Source organism: Chlorocebus sabaeus, chromosome 22 (assembly GCF_047675955.1).
Source record: "Chlorocebus sabaeus isolate Y175 chromosome 22, mChlSab1.0.hap1, whole genome shotgun sequence".
NCBI classification, from domain to species: Eukaryota; Metazoa; Chordata; class Mammalia; order Primates; family Cercopithecidae; genus Chlorocebus; species Chlorocebus sabaeus.
Genome location: NC_132925.1, coordinates 53243199 through 53261848, shown reverse-complemented (window position 1 = coordinate 53261848; position 18650 = coordinate 53243199). Strand labels below are relative to the sequence as shown.

Below are 18650 nucleotides of genomic sequence, written 5' to 3'. Positions count from 1 at the left end.
CTCGTTGGTCAGAAGACCATCCAAGTGGGAAGGGTAAATTTGGGTTTCTGGCCTACCTGTCACAGAAGCCTAACAGTCGCTTTTATTTAGCTTGCAGATGGAATATTTAATCCATTCCAACCAGGCATTTGGATCTTGATATCCTGTTTCAATAGCTAGAGTTTGCTTTAAATCTTTAACTTCTATAACGGCTACTTTAGTTTTATCATTGGGTATGAAGCGAGAAAAGGTTTGGTTAGAAGAGGGTTTAGGAGGAGAGGGAGAAGGGGATGAAGGAGGTGGAGGAGCAATGAAGCGCATTTCGAAATACTCTATAGGGTCTGTCCCTGAGACTTCTGCTCCTATACCATAAAAACGGCTCAAGGAAGGGTAAGAACCTTGAAAAGTTGGGATAGCAATGGAAATTGGTACAGGATTACACTGGTTATATTGGCAATTGGGAGGAGTACTCCCTTTAGTGAAACAAATGTATGGTTTCAGGAATATACAACTACTCGTTGGGGCCATCCATCCCTGGTTTTTGGTGGTCAATAGAACATTGGACCAACTATGGAAGAGATGCTGATGCTCTGCTTTAGGAGGACAAGATTCCCAATTAACGGAATCTCCATTAAAATCTTCCCAGACTAATTGATCCCAGTTAACGGATTTCCAGTCTGAGGAGAGCCAGGAAGGACAAAGATATTTTTCTGAGGTAGAGTTGTCTTTGACCCTGCAGATCTCCACGGGGTATAACAAGACGAGCATCGAAAGTGATAGTTTGAGGTGAGTTAGACTTAGTAACATAAATAATAAGATGTGGGGTATCTGGGGGAGAGAGGAAAAGGAGGAAGAGGCCGATTAAGCTTTTCTTTTTAACGTTACTTTGTCCAGGGTAGGTACTTTGGAGAGGGTACTCAGGTGTGATGGGTCCATCCTCTCTCAGCGGTCTGGACTGCTGTCTCAGTTATGAGGAGCACTAGGTAAGGTCTTTCCCAAGTGGGTTCGAGCTTTCCCTCTTTCCAACTTCTGATAAGGATGTGATCTCCAGGCTGGTGTTGATGAACTGGGAATTCAAGGGTTGGAGTTTGTGCTAGGAGGCCTTGAGTCCTGAGGGAGGAAAGGATAGAAGATAGACCTAATACATAGTTTCTAAGAAACTGATCTTTTGTTTCAAACGTAGGAAGATCAGTAGTAGAATGTAGATAAGGCAATCCAAAATGCATCTCATAAGGGGGTAGGCCTATATCTTTTCGGGGAGCAGTTCGGACTCTCAACAGGGCAATAGGCCTTTCTACTCTCCCTGATGAGGGTGGATGCATGGCATGTGGTATTCCTATTTTCTTTAGGTTGTTTTTTGGTTTTTCTGCACACTATGCAACTATCTGCAACTTGTCTAGCAAGGGTATAAATTCCTATGCATCCATAAACTCTGAGGACTGCATCACACATAGCTTGGGGGTCCCAGTGAGTTCCTTGATGTAGCTGTGACAATATGTCTCGCATGAGGGGCTTAGACAGCATTTCCGTCTTGTCTGATTGTACCCATTTTCCCTCGTGGCTTTCTTTGGCTCCTATTTCTTTTAACTTTTCTTGCTCTCTGGGGGAGAAAATAGGGACTGTAGCTGGAGGGGTAAGATAAAGGGTTAGGTGGAAAATGGGTGCTGCTTGAGAAGAGGCAACTTGTTTGGCCACTTGGTCAGCTAGATTATTCCCTCGGCTCTCAAAGGAAAGATTCTTCTAGTGACCCGGAACATGAACAACTGCTGTCTCTTCTGGCAGCTGTAAGTTCTCTAGTACTTGGATTATCAAGTCTGTGTGGACTAAGTTTTGGCCCCTTTACTGTTAATAAGGCCTTGCTGTGCCCAAATTTTCCCAAAGGTGTGGACTTGAAGTCCCAAAGGCATACTTGAAGTCAGTATAAATAGTTCCCTCCTGGTTTTGCAGAAATTTTAAGGCTTGATTTAGTGTAAACAACTCACGTTTGCTCAGACCAGTCATTAGGTAGGGTGTCTCCGTCTACTCCTGGGTACCCGTTATGCCTTTTTCCTTTTATTACTTGAGAAGAACAATCTACAAAAAGGTGTCTTCCGGTATGAAAGGGAGTTTATCTAAACATCTATGCCCCAGTTCTTCTGGTCTGGGGCATGGGTTTTTTCTGCATTTGAATTTCCTGTTAAGAAGGCAGCAGGGTTAAGTGAATCATCAGTAGTTAGGATTAAATAATCTTTTTCTAACAAGGTAACCTCGTATTTTAAAATTCTTGAGTCAGTAAGCAACCTTTCTGCCTTCTGATTTAGGATAGTTCTGACCTGGTGAGGTGTGCTCACAATGGGGTTTCCGCCAAAAGTTATTTTTCCACTTTCTTCTGTTAGCAAAGCAGTTGCCGCCAGAGATTGAATGCATTTGGGCCATCCGTGGGTTACTGGGTTATGAATTTTTGACTGGAAGCCTACGGGTTGCTGGTGGCCTCCATGCTTTTGGGTAAGTACTCCTAAGGCTACGCCCTTGTTTACATTGACAAAAAGATGGAATGGCTGCTTAAGGAGGGTAAAGCTAGGACAGGGGCAGTTACTAATAGATGTTTTAACCTTTCCACCTGTTGGGTTTCTGGTAATTGCCAAATGACGGGGTCTGACTCGTCTTGTATGAGCTTTTTGTATGAGAATTTTGTTTCCAGGGCGTAAGAGTCTATCCATAGATGACAGTATCTGACTAATCCTCCTTCAATCCGTTCAAGCCCAATTTTCCATTTGCCTTTGCTAATTAAATGCCCTAAATATTTTACTTCAGGGTCTACAAATTGGAGTTTGTTTTTTGAGACTGTTAACCCTTCATCCCACAGAAAATTTAAGACATGAGTTGAGAAGGCTGCTACTTCTTTTCTATCATCTCCTGAAATTAGAAAATCATCCATGTACTGGAGGAGGCATATGCACAAGGGCAGGGAAAGTTTCTCTAGCACTTGTTCTAATGTTTGACTAAATAAATTTGGAGACTCTGTAAACCCCTGGGGTAAGACTGTCCATCGGTATTGCTGTTTTCAACTGGAGTGAGGGTCTTCCCACTCAAAGACAAATAGGTCCTGGCTGCCCTCTGCTAATGGACAAGCCCAGAAGGCATAATTTAAATCAATTACTGTACTATCTGATTAATAGCTCTAAGGTCTTGCACTAACCAGTATGACCCGTCTGCCTTCTTTAAAGGCAGTTTTGGAGTGTTACAGGGAGACATACAGGATTTAGGAAGCCCATCATGGAGAAGACCTTCAATTACAGGTTTTGAATTTACCCTGGCTTCTAAAGGAATAGGGTATTTCTTTCGCTTTACTACTTCTCCAGGGGTTTTAAATTTAACATGAATCAGAGGAATCTGTAACTTTCCTTGATCCCATCTTTTGACCATACCTCGGGATAAATGTGTTCTTCGTCTGCAGTGGTGAGCAAGATTAGGGAGAGGAGGGGAGGAATTTTCCATAATTGATTTGGAGGCCTAAGCCTAATTTTAGTATTAAATCGCTTCCTAATAGATTTGTCCCTGCTTCTGGAATTAACGGAAATTTGATACTAGCTGATCAGTTTTTACATTTCATTTTTGTCTCCTTTAAGATTTTTGCTCTAAATCCTTCTCCTTTAACCCCAGAGATAAAAAATTTTTCTTGTGAACAAGTTACACTAGATGGAAGATAACAAACTGAGGAGTGAGCTGCTTCTGACTCGATAAAAAGGTAATAAGCTCAGGTTTAGGTCCCACTTCTAAATTTACCAAGGGCTCTTGGTGGGACTCAGTATAAAAAGATAGAGCCCCTGACTTCCCTAGTCTTCTTCAAAAGCCATAAGTGGGATGATTTTTCTTCTTTTTCCCATGTGGGACATTGTCTTTTAAAGTGACCTATTTTTCCACATTTGAGACATTTGTTCTGTGATTTCTTAGTAATATCTGGCCAGCTATTGGTAACAAAGTGGAGCTTTAACATTCCTTGTCCAAGGGGGTCGTCTGATTCTAGGCCAGCATATTTTTCTCATTTGCTCTTTAAGCCTTTCTAAAAATTCTATCGGTCCCTTATCTTTTCCCTGTTTTATATTAAAGGCCTTGGTAAGATTTTGGGTGTGGGGCACTGATTCTCAAATTCCTTTTATTACCATCTCCCTAAGGTGTCTCATACTTCCTCGATGGGCTATATTGTTGTTATCCCATTGAGGATCCTGGGCTGGGAATTATGTCCAGCCACTGGAACATTCTGACCAGGAGGGTGTTCATATTCCCAAATGGTCATAGCGGTCCTACATATCATGCTCCTTTCTTCTCCTGAGAATAGGATGCCTAAGATAGACATTAATTCATCCAAAGTATATAACTGGGGTCCTAAAACTGATTGATTTGATCTGCCACTCCATAAGGGTCATCTAAGAGTGGTTTAACCTCCTTTTTTAGGTTTAGGGGAAGGGTCTGTGGTGGCAGCTGCTTGGGGGAGAGGAAGGTTCTTTAGTCCAAACAAAACAGCAGTATTTTATCATTTGCTGCTTTTTCTTGTGTTTGGTCCTTCCATTATCCTTCCAATATTCTAACATTAGGCCTAGGGGACTATCAGAGGGGATATTATCATGATCATGATTTTTCCTATCTTTTGTCTTACTTGCTGTATTTCCCATCCTGGAGAAAGTGTTTATCCCTGGGGCTCAATCTCTCTTACTAGAGATTTCTTGCACCCTAGCGAGTCTGTGGGGCTCAACTTCTCCTACTAGAGATTTCTCACACTCTTCAGCTTTTGCTTCATCCTTCATCTGCTTCCCTTGTGGTAATTTTCAGGTCCCTCTTAGCATAGGCAGGTTGATATAAACCCCACAACAGGCAAACTGCCTTCAAGCCATATAAGGTGACTGCAGAATCAGATCCAGACTCTGCACTTGCTCTGCACTCAATTGTGCATCTTACTCCCTTGCTTTCAACCTCCAGGATGTCCCAACCACCAAGGAAATACTTCACTGCCCCCAAGGTTTTTCTTACCTTGGTCTGTGCACAGAGTTACCTGGTCACCACGGTATCTGTAGGCCTTTTCTTCCCGCATTGCTGGAATCCAGGTTTATTCATCACACCAGGTGGGTCTCAATCCCTTACCCTTGAGGCCACCTCAACAAAGCAGCGGGCTGCGTCTCCTCACGAGAGATGATCTGAGACCCCTCGTAGGAGGAGAATGGGAATCCCAGACGAACCCCCAAATTTGTTAGAAACAAGTGCCTGGTGCCTCAAATAAAAACAGCACGTAGGCAGAAAATTCCTCAGCAAGACAAATTTACTTCTGCAGAAGGGTGCAGCTTGCAGCAGTCACAATCGCAAAAGCACACAAAGCAGGGTAGGGCAGGGGTTTTTACTCCCTAAGGCAGTTCCTAGCACTTCTGTATCCTTTCCCCATTGGCTGGGGTTGGACCTCACAATCTAAGCTAACTTGATTGGCTAAGGTTTAAAATTGAATAGGGTCTATTAGGTGGGAAGGAAGAGGGACTGTCCATTACTAGCTGGGAAGGCATATCTGGACTTGTCTGAGCATGGCAAAGGCAGGAAGGCTGTTTACAGAACAGGTAGCTAGGAGACAAGGAAGTACAAGGAAGTTGGTCTTAAGAAACAAAGAACAGGGAACTAAAGCTTTTTAAAGAGGAATTTATCATCTCTGAAAGGAGGTTGCAGTGAGCTGAGATCGCACCATTGCACTCCAGCTTGGGCAACAAGAGCGAAACTCTGTCTCAAATTAAAATTAAAGTTAAAAAGTAAAAAATAACATAAAATAAAAAACCGTTTCTCTCCCCTCTATGTGCCAGACAATGAGGAAAAGAGAGAAAGGAGACGCCTCTGGAGGCCAGGGAGCTGAGAGCCACCTTGAGAATGCCAAGCTGGGAAGTATTTATGGGAACTACTTCCTGCTTCCTTCCAAGCAAAACAGTAAAAAATAAAAATCCCTGAGACAATACTTCCTTAGCCTTATGAACCCTGAAAATCTGAGACAAGTCTCAGTTAATTTAGAAAGTTTATTTTGCCAAGGTTGAGGATGCAAACCCATGACACAGCAACAGGAGGTCCTGACGATGTGCCCAAGGTGGTCAGAGCACAGTTTGGTTTTATACATTCTACGAGGCACAATTAATATATGTAAGATGAACACTCATTCGGTCTGGGAAAGGCGGGTCAACTCAAAGCTGGGAGGAGGCTTCTAGGACTTAGGTAGATAAGAGACGTGGTTGCATTCTTTTGAGTTTCTGATTAGCCTCTCCAAAAGAGGCAATCAGAAGATATGCATTTATCTTAGTGAGCAGAGGGATGACTTTGAATAGAATGGGAGACAGGTTTGCCCAAAGCAGTTCCCAGTTTGACTTTTCCCTTTAGCTTAAGTGATTTTGGGGCCCCAAGTTGTTTTCCTTTCACAGCCTACTTTCTTCCTTCCAGAGGTGGCTGTGGACAATTTCATGGGGTTTGGACTTGATCAGGGCAGAAGGTGAAGCTGCAAGGTATTAGATATGGGAATGGAGAAAAATACGGGCTGGAGCTGTGGGTTTGAGTGTTGTCCTCAAGGAGGTGATGACCGAGAAGTAGGGAAGTCAGAGGATGAGACCCCCGAGGCTGACAGCACAGAGTGACAGGAGCATACAGCAGGACTTTAGGTCACCCAAGGAGACAGTGATGCTGTTGAAGAAGTCAGAGGAGGCGCCATCAGCAATCAGAGGATTGCTCTGATTGGCAGCTCAGAGCTGGAGGACATCAAAAAATACCGCTGTAAGAAAGAGACCTGGAAAAGTCTTTAGAGGTTGTCTACCCCCCCACCCCCCGCACACCACCCATTTGACACATGAGAAGATGGAGGCCAAGAGATCACTGAGAAAGTAAATGGCAGAGCTTGGGCACAATTGGTGCTGCCCAAAATGGTGTTTTTCCACCAAAGACATACAGAAGGTTCCTTCCACAAGGATCAAATATCGTGGGGTTTTGATTTTTATCTTAAAAAACTATATAAATTTAGCCTTCTACAGGCTGGGCATGGTGGCTCACGCTTGTAATCCCAGCACTTTGGGAGGCTGAGGCGGGAGGATCATGAGGTCAGGAGATCGAGACGAACCTGGCTGATACGGTGAAACCCCGTCTCTACTAAAAATACAAAACTTAGCTGGGCATTCAGGCGGGTGCGTGTAATCCCAGCTACTCAGCAAGCTGAGGCAGGAAAATCGCTTGAACCCGGGAGGCAGAGGTTGCAGTGAACCGAGATCGCGCCATTGCACTCCAGCCTGGGTGACAGAGTGAGACTCCGTCTCTAAATAAATACATTAATTAATTAATTTAGCCTTCTACTCAAGAACTTATCTGGCTTTGTCTTAATGTAAAAATATTTGTTTTTGCTAAATTATTGAGATAAATTTACACTATTTATTAGTGTTTATCAGTTTTCTTTAAACTTACCACTTTTTGATGAATATGAAAATCTAAAAACTTGGCCAGGCACAGTGGCTCATGCCTGTAATCCCAGCACTATGGGAGGCCAAGGTGGGGGGATATCTGAGGTCAGGAGTTCAAGATCAGCCTGACCAACATGGTGAAACCCTTTCTCTACTAAAAATACAAAAATTTGCTGGGTGTAGTGGTGGGTGCCTATAATTGCAGCTACTCGGGAAGCTGAGGCATGAGAATCACTTGAACCCGGAGGGCAGAGATTGCAGTGAGCTGAGATGGTGCCACTGCACTCCAGCCTAGGTGACAGAGTGAGACTGTCTTTAAAAAAAAAAAAAAAAAGGAAAAAAAGGCTGGGCGTGGTGCCTCATGCCTGTAATCCCAGCACTTTGGGAGTCCAAGGTGGGTGGATCACCTGAGGTCAGGAGTTCAAGTCCAGCCTGATCAACATGGTGAAACCCCATGTCTTCTAAAAAAAATACAGAAAAAATAGCCAGGTGTGGTGGCACACTCCTGTAATCCCAGCTACTCGGGAGGCTGAGGCAGGAGAATCACTTGAATCTGGGAGCTGGAGATTGTAGTGAGCCGAGATGGTGCCATTGCACCCCAGTCTGGGTGACAGAGTGAGACTCCGTCTCAAAAAAAAAAAAAATTCTAAAAACTCCTTCCGGAAGATTTAATACTTAATTTCACACCCAACCACCCGACTTGGGGATCACCAATAACAGAGGATACAGTCCGTTTTCAGTAGAGCCTTACTAGCAAAGGTTTTTATTTTTGTTTTTCAGATACAGGATCTTGCCCTGTCACCCAAGCTGGAGTGCAGTGATGTGATCACAGCTCACTGCAGCCTCCCGAGTATCTAGGACTATAAATGTGTGTTATCATGCTGGGCCAATTTTTTAAAAATTTCATTGTAAAGACGGGATTCCACTGTGTTGCCTAGGCTGCAACTCTTGACCTCAAGTGATCATTCCACCTTTAACTCTTGCCCTCAAGCAATCCTCCCACCTCAGACTCCCCAAATGCTGGGATTATGGGTATAAGCCACCATTTCCAGCCGACTAGCAAGGGTCTTGTTACATATTGCTTGGCATGATTTATGTAATTTTTAAAAAATTGTTTTTCAAATAGAAAAGTAAAACAACAAATATACTTTTCCAAATAACATAATCCCCTTTTCACTTGAGAACTTTCCTCAAAAAGATATGCTAGATTTATTTCATGCTTTATGTGCCTCTGGTGTGTCCCCTTAGAACCTCCTCTGTATCAGTTAGGGATGGTTTTAGCTGCAAGTAAGAACTCCCACAACAGTGATGTAAGCAAAAAGAAAAAAAGCAAAGCAAAGCAAAACAAAACCCATTTAATTATTTCCCATAATAACAAGTCTGGGAGAAGAAGATTCCAGAGTTGGCTCAGCAGCTTAGTGACAGTAAGGCCCTAGGCTGGCATTTTCTTGGCATTCCCGATGGTCCCAAGATGACTGTCATGGCCTCAAACATCACTTCCTCACATCCTGTCAGGAAGAAGGAGGCAAGTGAGCAACAACAATTTTTCTTGTTTTGCTCATTTGTCAGAAAGGAAGAACGTTCCTAAAAACTCCACCTCTGCCATTTGACGTCCTCATCCAGTTCCTGGGCCATGGTGGTATCTCATGGTCACTCCTCTATCCGCCACTGTAAAGAGGAACTAGATTGCCATATTCTGCTTAGACACAGGAGGATGCAGCCCACATTCCCAGAACATGTGCAGAATTAGATTTCTACAAACTCCTTATTTACCTTGCTTCTGCCCAACTGTCTCACTAGAATGCACATTCCGTAAGAGCAAACATTTTTGTCTGTTTTGTTCACAGCTATATCCTCAATACCTAGAAGAGTGACAGGAATTCAATAAATAGTTGTTGAGTGAGGGAATGAATGCATGAATAAGGAAAAGGGGACATGGCTGTTGAGTAGGTAACCAGCAGTGTCTATTACCCCCAAGAGCATACAACTCCAGTCTGATGAACATCATGCTGCTAAGTGGCCACTGATCACCCAAGTCTCTGACCTTACTTTTTCTATCTTTTCTCCCAGGGAGTGAGCCATAACTGGTGGCTGCTCTTATGCCAATGACCCTCCCCAATTCCTCCTGCCTCTTAGAAGACAAGATGTGTGAGGGGAACAAGACCACTATGGCCAGCCCCCAGCTGATGCCACTGGTGGTGGTCCTGAGCACTATCTCCTTGGTCACAGTGGGGCTCAACCTGCTGGTGCTGTATGCTGTACGGAGTGAGCGGAAGCTCCACACCGTGGGGAACCTGTACATCGTCAGCCTCTCAGTGGCGGACCTGATCGTGGGGGCTGTCGTCATGCCTATGAACATCCTCTACCTGCTCACGTCCAAGTGGTTACTGGGCCGTCCTTTCTGCCTCTTTTGGCTTTCCATGGACTACGTGGCCAGCACAGCGTCCATTTTCAGTGTCTTCATCCTGTGCATTGATCGCTACCCGCTCTGTCCAGCAGCCCCTCAGGTACCTTAAGTATCGTACCAAGACTCGAGCCTCAGCCACCATTTTGGGGGCCTGGTTTCTCTCTTTTCTGTGGGTTATTCCCATTCTAGGCTGGAATCACTTCATGCAGCAGACCTCGGTGCGCCGAGAGGACAAGTGTGAGACAGATTTCTATGATGTCACCTGGTTCAAGGTCATGACTGCCATCATCAACTTCTACCTGCCCACCTTGCTCATGCTCTGGTTCTATGCCAAGATCTACAAGGCCGTACAACAACACTGCCAGCACCGGGAGCTCATCAATGGATCCCTCCCTTCCTTCTCAGAAATTAAGCTGAGGCCAGAGAACCCCAAGGTGGGTACCAAGAAACCAGGGAAGGAGTCTCCCTGGGAGGTTCTGAAAAGGAAGCCAAAAGATGCTGGTGGTGGATCTGTCTTGAAGTCACCATCCCAAACCCCCAAGGAGATGAAATCCCCAGTTGTCTTCAGCCAAGAGGACGATGGAGAAGTGGACAAACTCCACTGCTTTCCACTTGATATTGTGCAGATGCAGACTGCGGCAGAGGGGAGTAGCAGGGACTGTGTAGCCGTCAACCAGAGCCATGGCCAGCTCAAGACAGATGAGCAGGGCCTGAACACACATGAGGCCAGTGAGATGCCAGAGGATCAGATGTTAGGTGATAGCCAATCTTTCTCTCGAACAGATTCAGATACCATCACAGAGACAGCACCAGGCAAAGGCAAATTGAGGAGTGGGTCTAACACAGGCCTGGATTACATCAAGTTTACTTGGAAGAGGCTCCGCTCGCATTCGAGACAGTATGTATCTGGGTTGCACATGAACCGCGAAAGGAAGGCCGCCAAACAATTGGGTTTTATCATGGCAGCCTTCATCCTCTGCTGGATCCCTTACTTCATCTTCTTCATGGTCATTGCCTTCTGCAAGAGCTGTTGCAATGAACATCTGCACATGTTCACCATCTGGCTGGGCTATATCAACTCCACGCTGAATCCCCTCATCTACCCCTTGTGCAATGAGAACTTCAAGAAGACGTTCAAGAGAATTCTGCATATTCGCTCCTAAGGGAGGCTCTGAGGGGATGCAACAAAACGATTCTTATGATGTCCAACAAGGGGAAATAGAAGACGAAGGCCTGTGTGTTGCCAGGCAGGCACCTGGGCTTTCTGGAATCCAAACCACAGTCTTAGGGGCTTGGTAGTTTGGAAAGTTCTTAGGCACCATAGAAGAACAGCAGATGGTGGTGATCAGCAGAGAGATTGAACTTTGAGGAGGAAGCAGAACCTTTGCAAGAGAATCAGACCTGTTTCTTGTAACTGGGTTCAAAAAGAAAAAAAAGAGAATCAGACCTGGATGGAGCTCTCCTGCTCCTCAGGAACTATGGGAGCCTCAGACTGTCATTGTAATTCAAGCTTTCCGAGTCAAATGATTGACAACTGAAGGGACATGTGGCTAGGGTTCCACTGGAGAATTGAAAAGAACTCTTGAGCCCTCCTGGAATGGAGCTGTATGACTGTGCAGAGACCTTATCCATGCAAATAGTTGCTGTCCCCTTCCAGGGGTCACCTTGAGAGGCATGACAGCTGTTCCACAGGGGCCCCCTTCTCAGAAAACTTCTCTTCTGAGCCTCTTTTACAGCTTTCTCCAGAACCAGTGTCTGAACCACCCTGGAAATTCTGCCTTATTATTTCTTACTCACACATGTTTAGAGTGGATAGAAAATTATGCAGCTTGCACACCCATCGTCTTTAACCCCAAATTTCCTTTGGCTATTAAAAAAGTGGTGGCAAAAGTCGTCCTCAAAAGAAAGAGAAATGAAATATTTTTGAATTGTTGCACGTTAAAAATTAAAAGAAGGAATGGGGGCAGAATGCCATATTTTTTGAGGGCTGCACTAGGTTTGTCTCATTTAAGTCCAGCAACACCCCACAGGAGGGGAATGTTCTAACTCTAGTTTGCAGAGGAGCAAATTGAGGTACAGCAAGGTGAGAGAGGTACCCAAGGTCACATAGCTAGTTATGTGAGAAAGTTAGAATACAAATCCTCTGTGGTTCCAGCTTATTGTAGCATATTTTCTCCAAAAGGCAAAAATGTGTCCTCTTGGCTGGGCGTCGTAGCTCAAGCCTATAATCCCAGCACGTTGGGAGGCTGAGGTGGGCAGATCATTTGAGGCCAGGAGTTCAAGACCAGTCTGGCCAATATGGCGAAACCTTGTCTATACTAAAACTAAAAAATTATCTGGGCATGGTGGGGCATGCCTGTAGCCCCAGTTACTCAGGAGGCCAAGGCACGAGAAACGCTTGAACCCAGGAGGTGGAGGTTGCAGTGAGCCAAGATCATGCCACTGCACTCCAGCCTGGGCAACAGAGCAAGACTCTGTCTCAAAAAAACATAATATAATATTTTAACAATGTGCCCTCTTAAGTATGCATACATACACATATACAGTATTCCCAAGAGTGGTGGCAGCTCAAAATGATATGTTGAGTAGACGAACAGCTGACATGGAGTTCCTGTGCACCTACAGAAGGTGAGGCTTTGAAGGATCCAAGTGCATTTTTATCTGTGAGTTCTGTTGCGTTTGTCAAAAAGTCATTGTAATCTTTCATGGCCATACCTGTTCAGCAAAAACTGGCAAAGACATAGGAACATATAGTTTTACTTGGCGTTTATGTTGCAATCTGCTTGTGATTTATGTTTTAAAACTTGATGCTAAACCATAATATGTATAGCAAATGGAGCAAGCTGATATTTTGTATTTTGTGTTCCTCTTTGCATGATCTGTTAACATGAGATATTTTTACCTACCTAAAATATGTTTAAAAGCATACTGTATGTGATTTATTTATTTCTACCTTTCTGAGTCTCTTGGACTAAGAAGATGTATTGAAATGTACCACCACATGTTAACAAAGTTTGATATGGGGTTTCTCTTTGGTTTCTGATCACATTTGTAAATGTCTTTTCAAAAGGATTTACTTTTTATAAAAAGCTTCATTCTCACTTTGCTTTGCACTCCCCAAACTTCTTGTTCAGAACTAGGGGAGTTTAGGAGACTTTAATCCCAGTTTCAGAAGCTGCAGCTGGTCTGTTTCCAGGTCAGAAACCATTGTTCAGAAGACCTCCCTATGACAGAGCTGCTCCTCAGGGTCCCTCAGGACCAAAGAACACTCCAAAAGAGCACTCTACATGGACAAGTAGCTAAGTGTCCATTCTTTATCATGAACAATCGAGGCAACTAGTGGAGAGAACCGATTGTGAACTCTGCCTCTGAGTCAAAGAGACCTGGATTTGAGTCTGACAAGAATAATAAATGGTCAATAAATATAAATTATCAGAGTCTAAGGAAAAAGGTCTATGCATTATTGTATACAGTGTCTCTAGTGCTTGCATAGTGTCTGGTATACAGAGGGCACTCCTATGCATTTTTAAAACATGCTGAACACATACCATGTGCCAGGCTTTGTGTTTTATCTAATGTTATCTAATAGTATTGTTGCCGTTATGTAATGTTGCCTTTACAACAACTTCATGAGGGAGATTTCCATCTTTACAAATAGGCAAACTGAGGCCCAGAGAGATTGAAGAACTACTCCAAGGTCTGATTTTGGAATGTGCTTCCTTTCTACTTTATCAGTCTGCTCTTCCTACTCCTGTCTGAACGATGGAAATTAATTTTTGAATGTATAAAAGACAACAGACTATGATACAGAAATGTCAGCCCCAGCCCACTAAGAAAGCCCCATCCCATCAGTGGCTGATGGCTTGCACAAAATCCAGATGAAGTCAGGCCTTCTGCCCTAAATACTAAAATAAGCACCTCCCAAGAGAAGGCTGTTATAGGGACCTTGATCATTAAGAAAGAACCTTGCAGACCCAGAAACTCCTTCAGGATTCTTTTCATGGGCTTAAGGCTGATTAACTTCAAGCCAGTTCTTCAAATGACCAATTGCCCAATTTACCAATTTACCAAACATTGACTTCTTTGTAACTATTCACAAAATTTAATACAATTCATATTGGATGAGGTTTCTAATCACGTTTTCCTACAATGGTGGTGAAGTTGCAGTAAGTGATTTTGTTTTTTTTTCATGGCGGCACATTGAAGAATGTTCAATTTGTCTTTGCCTCCAGCTTGCTGCTACTGCAGGGAGAGACAGGAAAGGAGGAATAAAGAGACTGCGGGTGACAGGGGAAAAATAGGAGGAAATGGGGGTGTGAGACAGGGCATCAGAGAGGAAGGACTAAGGGGAAAAGGTGGGGGACAGTGAAAATGAGAGAGAGGGCAAGGGATGTGCAGGAGACAAGGATACTGAAAGGCAGAGATGGGGAGTGATTGTAGGAGGAGACTAAGGTAGAGAGGAGCTGGGCATGGTGGCCTATGCTGGTAATCTCAACCCTTTGGGAGGCTGAGGTGGGAGGATCACTTGAGCCCGGCAGTTGGAGGCTGCAGTGAGCTATGATCACACCACTGCATTTCAGCCTGGGCAACAGAGCGAGAATCTGTTTCTAAGCGGGGGAAAAAAAAGACAGAGAGATGAAGATATGAGGAGGAGGCAGAGGGAGAAACTGAGACATGAGGAGATAGAAGAGAAGCAGAGAAAGGGAATGAAAAGAAAGTAAACAATGGCATAATATTAATACAATCAAGAAAAATCCACATTCAGGAACATATTCTTCATTAATGTATTCATATGTTAAATATATTCAAAGGCAGAATAAACCACCCTTATATTTTGATAAATAGAAAATTCCTTAAAATGCTCCTCTGAAAATAAAATGTAAACCTGTCAATCACAGTATCACATCAATCTTTAAAAGCTTGTGAAGCCCTTCCCTTCAATAGAAATTGCTATAAACCTTATACATTGGTAATGTTAGCAAAGTGTTCATTCAGAAAATCTATGAGCTTGCAAATTGTCCATTTAATAAATTTGTCATTTGGCTACTTGACTTGTGGACAATTTCTGACCTCTTTTGAAGATGGGCACTGCATGGACTTCCAGGAGGTGGATTTAATAGTCTTAACTCAGCATGAAAAAGATGCTGGGATGCTCCTGGCTGTTTATGCACCGTAAGTGCCATAGAGACATGCTATTGGCCAGGGATGGTGGCTCATGCCTGTAATCCCAGCACACTGGGAGGCTGATGCAGGCAGATGGCTGGAGTCCAGGAGTTCGAGACAAGCCTGGGCACCATGGTGAAACCCTGTCTCTACTAAAAATACAAAAATTAGCCAGGTCCTGTGATGCAAACCTGCAGTCCCAACTACTCGGGGGGCTGAGGCAGGAGGATCACTTGAGCCCAGAAAGTCGAGGCTGCAGTGAGCCAAGATTGGGCCACTGCACTCCAGCCTGGGTGACAAAGAGAGACTCTGAATAAAATAAAATAAAATAAAATAAAATAAAATAAAATAAAATAAAATAAACATGCTGTTAAAGATCTTATTTGCCAATATCTATCATTCCACAATTTGTCAGGCTTTCAAAGCCTAGCTTGATGTGACATATAGTTCTCATTGTGGGGAGCATGTACTCTCCTCAACTGAGATGCAAGACAAATGATGAAGGTGGATTGACCTGAATCACTGTAGCCGTGAATAAGTGTCACAGGGCCTCGTGACCCTGCTGTGTCTGAGAACATTCTCTGCCTTTTTAAGGCTCCTGGGTCTGCATCCTTCTTAATGCTCCATAGTCTTGGAGCCCCAGTGGTCTGCCTACCCCATTCCAGGCAGTAGAGGCAGGTCTTCTTCCTTAGCCTCACTCTATCTTCCTGCTAACAAGGAAGCCTCATTTGTCATCTGAGCAATCATTAGGTCTGGTCCCCATATCTATTTTGGATTCCCAGACCTTATCTGTTAATTAACAAATATTTTTCCAGCACTTCTTAGGCCGTTAGGAGACAATGTCTGACCTGAGACAGAAAGACATGATTTCAACCCTGTGGAGCTACTTCAGGTTTGCAAGTGACAGAAATCAACTTTGTGAATAGTTACTAGAGTGTCTTAGTCTGTTTTGTGCTCCCATAACAGAATATCACAGACTGGGTAATTTATAATGAACAGAAATTTATTGGCTCACAATTCTGGAGGCTGGGAAGTGTAATATCAAGGTGCTGGCATCTGGTAAGGACCTTCCTGATGCATCATGACATGATGAAAGAGCAAAGAGAGAGCAAGAGAGAGCAAAAAGAAGCAATCCCGCTCCTGTAATAAAGAACTCATTCCCATGATAACCGCATTGGTGCATTCATGAGGGTGGAAACCCATGACCTAAACACCTCTTAAAGATCCCACCTCCCAATATGATCACAATGGCAATTAAATTTTAACATGAGTTTTGGAGGGGACAAATGTTCAAGCCACATAGCATGGCATGCTTTGTGGAATCTAGTGATGCTTTGGATGACTTTGCTTTGAGGAGGGCTTGAGTCAAGTCAGCCATAGGAATCTCAAGCTAAGAATTCAAGGAAACTCCCTCTCTAGGATACTGCCAATGATCTACATAAACTAATCCTATTCCCACTCTGTGAACATCAGTTCAAAAGTCCCAAACTCAGGATAAAGAATCGTCCTGTGTCCGCTTTACTCTAGTCAACTCTGGAGGGGGTGGAGGCTGGGATGGCACAGGTGGTACAAACATAGCTGGAGAATCAGCAGTTCCCAGAGAAGCAAGGATTACTGTGAGTTGGGCAGAAGCTCTAAAAGGTGTTCACTATAAAATCACAAAACCCAGCAGTGGAGTCAAACTTATAAAGAACTAACTTTAACTTAGGCTCATATATGCTCAATAGAGTAAAGCCTAGAGGTGGTGCGTATGAGGTATGCCTTCATATAGGAGGTGACGTCCCTACTGTTTGGTTGCAGGGAGCCAAGATTGCACCATTGCACTCCAGTTTGGGCAACAAGAGCGAAACTCCATCTCAAAAAAAAAAAAAAAAAAAGAAAGAAAGAAAAGAAAAAAGAAATCCTTCTTGCTGGGCAAGGTGGCTCACACTTGTGATCCCAGCACTTTGGGAGGTGGAGGTGGGAGGATAACTTGAGTCCAGGAGTTCAAGACCAGCCTTGGCAACATAGCAAGACCCAGTCTCTACAAAAAATGAAAAAATTAGCCTGGCATGATGGCATGCACCTGTAGTCCCAGCTACTCAGGAGGCTGAGGTGGGAGGATCCCTTGAGCTCAGGAGGTTGAGTCTGCAGTGAGCTATGATCACTCCACTGTACTCCATCCTGGGTGACAGAGGGAGACCCTGTCACAAAAAAAAAAAAAAAAAAAAAAAGAAAAAAAGAAATCTTTGTTAACCTTTTTGTGCTTCACAAAGTGTTCACTACAAAGAAATACCCATTCTCATGTCACTTAAATGACTCATGGTTGCCTCCCTTGTTTACTGTGGCAAGGCCAAACACAGTCCTTCTGAATTCCCATTCTTTGCCTCATAAATGATTACAGAGCTGCTTGTCTCCATTGACCAGATGGAAAAAATGCTTATGAACCAAACTTGGGTTAAGCTTCTTTTCTTTCCCCAGGCTCCTTACTTTAACCCACTCTCAGCTTGAGCTAGCATACAACCCCTCCTGAGAATAGGTTGGTCTCAAGATAAAACATTCTCTGATCTAATATCTGATCAAGCCACCTCTTCATCCCACTTTCCATATTCGGTTGTTTCTAGCATTGTTTACCTGCCTTTGGGGAGTGTTGGGGGTGGGGGAACCCTCTTTTTTCCTAACTATTGAAACATCTGCAGATTTTTTGGTCAGAGTGATCTCTCTATTGCAATAGTCTCCCTCTGCTATTGCACAGTTCCTTCTCTCCTACCTCTCCCATTTCTTGCAGTAATCCTTTCTAATAAGTATCCTTATTAGTCTGGATTTGTTTTCTTATTTGCCAGAATCAAACAGACTTCAGATTATGTTCCTGGCCCAAAAGCCCTTTAACTTTCAGCAAGCCACCTAACTTTTCTTAGATTCTATTCTTTCATATGTACTTGGCGATATCTTTCAGGACTCTTGTGAGGATTAGAGATGTAAAACCCTGAACATATGGTGGCCAGTAAATTAACAGCAGTCATCGTTCTTGATTATGAGTCTAGAGTGGTATATCAAAGTTAACTTGTGAAAGGCCTTACAGGCCAGATAGAGAAACTTGTCATAATCACTGCTGTATCTTCAACACCTGTCCAGGGCTTCGCACGCGCATAGTATCTAACCAACAAGTATTGAGAGGGAATAACTTCATCTCACTTACAGCGAGGAGCTATGAAAATGATGGCTGGTTTAGAAAAGGCAAGTTGGTCACTGTCGACGTTCACCGGCCTTTTCCTACTAAAATTCTCATCTCCTGGCTCTCCACACCTGCCACCCTCATGGCCCCTGTGTTGCGTTTGATGCCGCCTCTCCTGGAGAATGGCCATGGTGATCATTGCTGTTATTCTCTGAAATCAAAAGAGAGAACGTGGGGCACTTTCTTAAAAGCCCGAAGGGAATGTAGACGTTCCGACACCTGGTGAGGGAGACACTCTCCATCGTCTCCCCCTGATGCCCCGCCCTCCCCACGGCTCAAGTTCCTCCCACTTAGCCCGGTGCTAGGGGCGCATTTCTCTGGCTTGCCTCTGCTCCTCTGCGCACGCGCGCCGCTTCCTGGTGGCAGGCGCGGGCAGGGCCGCGTTGCGTCATCGGGGCGCGCGCCGCAGAGAAAGCTGTGGTTGCCGGAAGTTGAGCGGCGGTAAGTG

General features: G+C 44.1%; 2 protein-coding genes across 5 annotated transcripts in view; both read left to right on the top strand.

Annotated features, from left to right (window-relative positions):
• Positions 1-2255: 2255 nt before the first annotated feature.
• HRH1 (histamine receptor H1) lies at positions 2256-12751 on the top strand. Its single transcript, XM_007985244.3, is given in 3 exon segments — positions 2256-2463; positions 9489-9901; positions 9903-12751. Coding segments are annotated over 2 exon segments (1470 nt in total). The 5' UTR covers positions 2256-2463; positions 9489-9517; the 3' UTR covers positions 10989-12751.
• Positions 12752-18533: 5782 nt separating this feature from the next.
• Positions 18534-18650, top strand: part of ATG7 (autophagy related 7) — a 269659-nt gene continuing 269542 nt past the window's right edge. For 3 of the 4 annotated variants that reach the window (XM_073009844.1, XM_007985239.3, XM_073009843.1), the window contains exon 1: positions 18534-18643. The gene's annotated coding sequence lies outside the window, so the exon portion shown is untranslated. The remainder of the gene's footprint in view (positions 18644-18650) is intronic. The other variant, XM_007985240.3, reaches the window with a different exon arrangement.